Raw genomic sequence first — 8,328 nt, 5'->3', positions numbered from 1 at the left:
GGCGCCGCTCATCGAGGGGCCCGACACCGAGCGCCTCTGGGTTCGCGGCCACCTGACACGCACGCCGTCCATGGCCTCCTCTGCCGTAGCTGGCAGTGGTGGTCCCGACGGGTCCAGCGGCTCGTTCCGGCGGTCCGATCTGCGCCTGCTCCACGGCATCATGGGCGCGCCGCTCGTGCCCATCCCGTCCAGGCCAGCCGAGCCGCTGCCCCTCCTCTCCATCAAGGGAACCCCCATTGTACATCCACATGTTGCCTAGCATTCGATTTCGTTTGATGTTGCTTCGCTTCTACGAGATGCGGTCTGGTGTGCCCGTGCCTGCATCAGTACACGGCGGCGTCCGGTGGCTACAGGCTGCTGCAGTCGGTGCGGAACGCCTACGCCATGGGCAAGGTGCGGATGGTGGCGTCCGAGTTTTAGATGGCGACGAGCGTCGTGAAGAACGGCAGGCCCAGCGACCGCGATGCCGCCGTTGTGGAGCAGGGCGGCTTCGTGCTATGGCAGATCGCCCCCGACATGTGGTACGTCGAGCTCGCCGTCGGCGGCAGCAAGGTCCATGCCCGCTTCCGTGCTCGTTCGATGCTCGCCGCGCACCCATTCAAGAGGTGGTTCTACGAAATTCCTCAAAGGCGGTAAACTTAATGATTCAGAGAGAGAGAGAGAGGTGACTGTATCAAAGTAAATCCGGCAACTAAACACACTTTGGAGCTTGCCATAGGGATGGCAACGGGACGGATTCGGATCGGGTGGAGTCTCTGTACACCCGAACCCGAAATCGAAACCTAAAACCACACCGAACACCGATTCGGGTGATAATCCGTCCCCAAAACTGAATCCACGGATACCCGAAACACGAATGGATACCCGAAACCCGCTTTGTATGGCAACGTAGTAAGAGAAATAAGGATTTTCTATAAACATATGCATTATATATATATACACATATTCACATGTATAAACAAGAGGCAACAAATAATAAATATTTTCATGAGTCAACTTAGAATAAATTTAATAATATAAGTAAATAAAGTAATATTAGCATATTATAAAACATGAGTTTTAATTCTAAATGATTTATTTCGGATATCCACGAATGGAAAACCAAACCCGAAACCGAACCCGATTGGTTTTGGGGCCCCGAACCCAAAAACCGTGGGTGAGAAATCATCCTCGAACCCGAACCCACAAGATCCGAAACCCGCGGATATCCGACCCGAAACCGCCCCGTTGCCGTCCTTGGCTAGCCATGCTAACATATTACATACAACCAACCAATCAGAGATTAGTTTAGTGGGAGCATACTTAAGACTGTCTAGACTAGAATTCTAGCTAGGCTAGAAGTTGGCTAGGAAACCAGCACAACCTATGTACTCGTGTTGTTACATATCCCATGGGTTCAACCATTCTTCCAAGGGGCATAGCATGGGGGAGTTGGTAGAGGGCTAGAACAGTAGAACTACGTTACGCAGCCTGGGCCTGGCACGCCCAAACCTCATCCACACCCCCCTGGAACGTGTGAAAAGGCGTTTGGAAGCCCTGATTGGTGATTGCCCCCTACCACAAAAGGGCCAATGAAAAGGGGAACCCAGCCCACACGCTACAGTACTTCCCCGTCCTACTTTTACCCCTGCGGCAGGGGTAATAAACTCCCGGTAGCATTCCTGGGCAGCCCGAGTCACAGCAGTGACAAGTCACCAGTCACCCACAGGGCAAGCAAGGGCACGCCCGGCTGCTCGTCGCACTGGGTGTGTCTGTCAGCGGCAAAATACACAGCCAAATACTCACCTACTCCCTCCGTCCCATTGAGTTTGTCGTTTGGGAACCGGGATTGTGAGAGGGGCACGGTTTTTAAACGACAAACTCAATGGGACGGAGGGAGTATCATTGCTGCCAGCACACAGACACAGCCACAGGCTGAGGCTGCGACCAGACGAGTGGGCCCGGGGCGGGGCGGCCCCCGCGCGTCAGCGTGCCTGGCATGAGCAGTGCCATGACATGCCCCTTGGACTGTGTCTGCGACAGTGGAGAGAGAGAGAGAGGAGGCCAGGAGGGTGACGAGGCTCTGGACTTGTGGGGTCAGGGGGGTAAGTGGAGGGCCCAGCGGCCAGGGGGAAACATCTTCTGTGCAAGGCAGCAGCCAGCCCCGTCGCAGACGCAGCTGCCAACACAGCCGGGCTGTTCTGTTCATTCATGGCCTGCCTGCTGTACTGCTAGCTTTTAGCCCTCCTAGTACGTTCGCGTTCCCCTCTTCGATCTCAGCTCGGCGTCGAGGCGTCGACGGCATCGGCATCTCTCAGCTCGCTGCCGCCGCCGCTCTCTCTCCTCCCCTCTCGCAGTGCGTGCGTGTGGCGTCTGTCGTCGCTGAGGGAGGAGAAAAAAAAGGCTTTACTGTATTTTTTCCAGTCTGTCTGATACTCAGCACTTGTTTAGTGGTAGGAATTTGGATTTTGGGTTACTGTAGCACGTTCGTTTTTATTTGGCAAATAGTGTTCAAACATGGACTAATTAGGCTCAAAACGTTCGTCTCGCAATTTCCCACCAAACTGTGCAATTAGTTTTTCTTTTCGTCTACATTTAATGCTCCATGCACGGGCCGTAAACATTCGATGTGACAGGTACTGTAGCAACTTTTTGGAAGTTGGGGTGGAACTAAACAAGGGCTCAGGGCATGTTTAGTTCCCCTCCAAAACATCAAATTTTTCAAGATTTCTCGTCACATCGAATCTTTGGACGCATGCATGAAGCATTAAATGTAAATAAAAAATAAAACTAATTACACAGTTTAGACGAAATCCACGAGACGAATCTTTTAAGCCTAATTAGATTATAATTAGACACTAATTCTCAAATAACAACGAAAATGCTACGATGTCATTTTGCCAAAATTTTTAACATCTAAACTGGACCTCAGCGATTTGATAACTGGGGACAGGCGGCCGGCCGGCCGGCTGCCACTGTGCGGTGCGCCAAAGATGGCATGCGGCTGAGCGGCCGCCTCGCTCAGCTCGCTGCCACAAGCGCAAGCGCAGCCTTCCGTTTTTTTTTTCTTTACCCCCTCCCCGTCCCCTCGCGTCGCGTCTACAAAAAGCCCCCCGGGGTGGTGGCAGACGTTGGCACGGGGTGGTCAGTGGTGGCGACGCGCGCCCGTCGTACCAACCCGAGCAGCCGATGGAAGCGAAAGGTGGCGGTGGCGGTGGCGCCCTGGCGCGGCTAGCTAGGCCGGCTCGTGCGCTCGCGTGAGAGACCGTGCTCAGAGGCCGCGAGCGGCAGGAGAGACGCAGCCGCACTGCCGCGGCTCGCATCACACACAGTCACACGCCCACAGTGGAGGGGAGGTGCTCGGAGTGGAAGGAGAGAGAGAGCGCGCGCAGGTGAGGGAGGCAGGCCCTTATTTTTAAGGCAACAGCGAGCCCCGCTGTCCCTCTCCTTCGCCACCTCCTCCCTCCCTCTTGGAGGAGGAGAGAGAAGAGGGGGAGACCCAGCCACAGCACAACACCACCCCCTCCCCTCACACACAGTCGCCGCCGCAATGGAGTCCGGCGGCGGCGCCAGTGGCGGCGGCGGCGGCGGGGATGACCAGCTGCACGGCCTCAAGTTCGGCAAGAAGATCTACTTCGAGGACGCCGCCGGCGGCTCCAGCAGCGGGAGCAGCGGAGGCGGTGGCGGTGGCAGTGCCAGCGCGACCGCACCTCCAGCCACGCAGCAGCCGTCGCCGCCGGCCGCTTCGCCCAGGGCGGCCGGCGGCGGCGGCGGTGGCGGCGGCAGGAGGGGCAGGGCCGCGGCCGGCGGCGCGGGCCCCTCGCCGGCGCCCGCGCCAGCGCGCTGCCAGGTCGACGGCTGCAACGTTGACCTCACCGACGTCAAGCCCTACTACTGCCGCCACAAGGTCTGCAAAATGCACTCCAAGGAGCCCCGCGTCGTCGTCAACGGCCTGGAGCAGCGCTTCTGCCAGCAGTGCAGCAGGTCACTCACCACCTCCACACCGCCATTGTTGCACTCCTCCCTCCACCTCCACCTCTCATTCAATGATTCAATTGCTTGTTTTCAGTTGACAGTTGGTAGCATTCGCTGTGCTTTCTGCGCTTTTCATTCCACTTCTTTTATTTACTGTCTAGGGTTTATGGAGACTAGACGAAAATCAAACAATTTTTGGTTCATTATGGATACATTACAAAACTAGATGCGCTAAACAGTGGAAACTTGGCTCAGTTTGATGGAGCTTCGATTTCATCTGTACCAATTTTTTCCCCTGACATCTTCTCTTTCTGAAGAATGAAGGATAAAAAAAAGATGAAAACTTGCTTTGGTATTATTATTAGAGTACTTTAATGTTTCGTTTGTGCTCATGAGAACTTTAAAGTTGGTAGGTTTGATGGATGCTCCTAATCCTTGGAGGTGTTTGGTTCCTAACTCATAAACTTTAGTCGATGTCTCATCGGATGTTCGATACATGCGGAGTATTAAATATAGACTATTTACGAAACTACAAAGCGAGACTGTTTTTTTAGACGAATTTTTTAAGCCTAACTAGGCCATGATTTGACAATGGGGTGCTACAGTAAACATGTGCTAATGGCGGATTAATTAGGCTTAATAAATTTGTCAGGTGGATTACCGACGGATTCTGTTATTTTTGTTTTTTTATAGTATCCGAACACCCTCGTTCAACACACCTTCTAATTTTTAGTCCCTCGATCCAAACGCCCCCTAAATAGAGTGATGTGACTCAGCCTGTTCGTTTCGGCTGAAACGATCGTGGATTATTACTGCTGGCTGGTTTGGTGTGAGAGAAAAATACTATTCTGGCTTATAATCCACGATCGTTTACGACCAAGCGGCTGTTGTGGGTGGTCCCCAAAGGAACAACACTGAGGAATTTCAAACGAGTCTTTGCCCTGTTTGCTGGTTTTATGAGCCGTACTATTTCTGCGGACAAACGGTGTTTTTCTCTCACAACAAATCAGCTTTCAGCCATGCGCCTTGTTCGTTTGGGCTGGTTTGGCTTATAAGCCATGGCTGAAAGTACTGTTGGCTGGTTTGGTGTGAGAGAAAAACACTGTTCGTTGACTGATAAGCCATGGTTTATAAACTAAATACGACCAAACGAACACATTGATGGCTTTTCAGCTAAATGAACGGGGCCAAGTATCCATTGTTTAATCTGCCTCAAAAATAGCACTAGACATTTTTTTGTCCCCTGTACTTAACCAAACTACATGCGGCATCCTTCGCCCCCAAAAGAACCCTACATTAGGCATGATCAGTTGGCCCTCAGTGGTCCCACAAGGAACAACAAGCTAGCCTTTGCCACTGTTATTCTCGGAACTTTACAGGTTGTACTACGATACTATTCAATGTTTAGTGCCTAAAAAAACACGTTCCACTATTTTGACTACTACAAGTACTTAACAAACAAAATTAAATTCATTCGGTTCAAGATCTGAAAAAATTTCTAGTCCCTTCAGGTGCTACACCAAACTAGGCTGTTTCTGGAATAGCTTGTTTCCTTAAGATACACTTTAGCATATTCGTTTATAAATTTGCTACCGGTGCCTAATGATAGTAAGTGTATGGAAAGATCGAGCTGTCTCATGGCTTAATACCAGAACAATGCTACATAAGGAAATAAAGAAAAAGTAGAATGTAGCTATGGTCTTATGGACAGGTATGTCAGTAATTCAGTTCTCTAATTTGACAATGGTAGTCGATTGGATTGAAGCAGTGTTTAAATAATTTCACTGTGTGATATTTCGTAATAATTTCAATTTTTGTTGGACAAAGGGGCTTTCTGGTCCATGGTCACCTGTAGCGATGCTATTTTCAGCTTTGTTAGGTTCAAGCTTTTGATTTTATTTGTCAATCAAGTTACAATAGGAAAAAAAAACTAAACATGATGGTGGAACTACATGTCTTAAGCATTGATATGAGTAGGACCTGGACACATCACCCTAGCGACCAAGCTTTTGTGCTTTAGGGCTAGGCTACAGGGGTATCCTCACGTCCCCAGCAAAAGAAAAGGTGCCACAGTTCTGGATTTGGGCTGTCCTAAACCAAAACACCACATAGCCACTTATAGCAACAACGCATCATTAGAGAAGCTAAGTTGGACCATCTGCCACTTTGCTGTTAAGGACACCTGCCCCGGCATTAATGTAAACCTCATTGGTGGATGTGTATTGTTGTGTTAAGCCCGACATCTCACATCTCTATGAATGATTACATACACTCTCTCTTTGCTTTCTTAGTATGGATGTGCAGGTGTAATTATGAGTGGCATAAGACAGAGGTTAATCTTTAATGGATGTGCAGTACAACCCTAGCCTAGGAGGAAGAGAAATGTTACTCTTGAATGTACTACCATTCCCAATGGCTTTGACCTAAAGTGTGGTTTCCTATATCTATGTCGCGCTATGCATGTTGCTACTAAGATAAGTACTCACATGTTGCTACTAAGATAAACAAGTACTTTGAACTTATTATTATCCCATCATTCAACTTGCATTTTACTCTATTGTAAGAGTTATTATGGTTTATGCTTGTTCCATGAATTTTTTTATTGCCTGCTTTGTTTGCATTCTGCACAGAAACCATCAGTCTACAACAATATATGTGGATTTAGAGAATGCAACTTGTATTCCTTATAAAATTCTGTTACTGTGCCTCACCTGTAAGTTGATCAAGGACACTTGAATGAACACATCTCTGTTCACATAAATTACAGGTTCCACCAGCTGCCTGAATTTGACCAACTAAAAAAAAGCTGCCGCAGACGTCTTGCAGGCCACAATGAACGCCGGAGGAGGCCACCTCCTGGACCTCTTGCATCACGATATGGTCGCCTTGCTGCATCATTTGGTGGTAACAAAGCTGCTTTATTTGTTTCTACTTTGTGATGTAAGTGACCAAAGTTTCAGTTTTTGTATCTGCTAATGTTCGTATGCTTGATCCAGAAGAGCCCGGCAGGTTCAGAAGCTTCATGTTGGATTTTTCATACCCAAGGGTTCCAACCACCATGAGGGATGGGTTTCCAGCAGTTCGACCTGGTGAAAGGGCGCCTGGTAGTATCCAGTGGCAAGCGAGCTTAGATCCTCATCATCATCAAAGCGCGGTCGCAGGATACGGTGCCCACTCATATGGGAGCCAGGGTCGCTCGTCGTCAAGGCCACCGGTGTTCCCTGGTCCGGAGCTCCCCCCAGGTGGATGTCTTGCAGGAGTCCCCTCGGACTCTAGCTGTGCTCTCTCTCTTCTGTCAACTCAGCCATGGGATACTACCCACAGTGCCGGCCACAGCCATGCTGCATCAATGCCTGCAACAGCAGGTTTTGACGGTAACCCTGTGGCACCCCCCTCCCTCATGGCGAGTAGCTACATTGCGCCAAGCCCCTGGACTGACTCCCGGGGCCATGAAGGCGGGCGGAACGTGCCTCAGTTGCCACCTGACGTCCCCCTCAGCGAGATGCACTCAGGCTCAAGCAGCCATCATGGCCAGTTCTCAGGTGAGCTCGAGCTTGCCCTGCAGGGAAACAGGCCAGCGCCAGGGTCAGCGCCAGCGCCGCGCAATGATCAGGGCTCCACGGGCACGTTCGACCAGTCCGGCAACACAATGGACTGGTCGCTCTAGGAGGCCAAATAAAGTGCAGCAGATCATAGCCGCACAGAGAGATGGAACTGAAAGCCTCTGTTTGCTAGCTTAGAGCATCCAGTATGATAAGGAACTAATGCAATGTCAGGAGACTAATTTCTTTTGTGGTTGTCCATGAACTCATCTGTTGCGTCTATGTAGACCTCCATGATTTGAAGTTATCAGTATGCTTGTCGGGGACTTCGCTCGATGTATTAATCTCATATTCATCCTGAAATTTGCTCTGTTCAGTTTAGGGGTGATTATTGAAAATATCCTACTCGTTTGATGGTCCGTCCATGCTGCTGGTACTGTGGTCTTTACATCCTGTGATCCAGAGCAGGTGCACCTTTCAGTAGAATGACCTGGAGAAAAAGCAAGCATGGCTCCATGCATCATTTCTACTGAATATTGTACTTGAGGCTGCAGAACTTACATGCTTCTTTCCGCTGTGCCCTCCAATGTTGCCTGGCATTGCCAAGAATCGGTTCCAAGGGAGTGTTGTTTATGTAAAGCGAGACCACAGGCACAGCGTGGCTTTGCAGCATGCTCTTAGCACCAGTGGTGTGGTGAGGGCAGAATGAGATCCATGCAGCAGCTTCTTCCAAATCTACAAAATTTTCTTAGTGGAGAACAGTGGTATATTCCACACAGAACAACGGCACCTTTCCTGTGAGAGATTTTTTTTTTGGCGAATTTATTTCCAT

The 8,328-nt window shown here is 50.0% G+C and overlaps 1 protein-coding gene across 4 annotated transcripts; it reads left to right on the top strand.

The window, feature by feature from the left end:
- Nucleotides 1-3,000: 3,000 nt before the first annotated feature.
- On the top strand, nt 3,001-7,946 carry LOC136501426 (squamosa promoter-binding-like protein 14). Of its 4 annotated transcripts, none has more exons than XM_066496957.1 (3): nt 3,001-3,963; nt 6,722-6,855; nt 6,954-7,946. In XM_066496957.1, the coding sequence occupies exons 1-3, from the start codon at nt 3,530-3,532 to the stop codon at nt 7,619-7,621; spliced, it is 1,236 nt and encodes a 411-aa protein (XP_066353054.1). In that variant the 5' UTR covers nt 3,001-3,529; the 3' UTR covers nt 7,622-7,946. The 4 variants fall into 4 exon arrangements, with proteins under 4 accessions (XP_066353054.1, XP_066353053.1, XP_066353052.1 ...); XM_066496956.1 differs by having other exon boundaries at nt 6,951-7,945; XM_066496955.1 differs by having other exon boundaries at nt 6,722-6,858; nt 6,954-7,945.
- Nucleotides 7,947-8,328: the final 382 nt, after the last annotated feature.

This window comes from Miscanthus floridulus, chromosome 13 (genome assembly GCF_019320115.1).
Source record: "Miscanthus floridulus cultivar M001 chromosome 13, ASM1932011v1, whole genome shotgun sequence".
In the NCBI taxonomy this organism is placed as follows: Eukaryota; Viridiplantae; Streptophyta; class Magnoliopsida; order Poales; family Poaceae; genus Miscanthus; species Miscanthus floridulus.
This window is presented reverse-complemented; position numbering and strand designations above follow the sequence as displayed.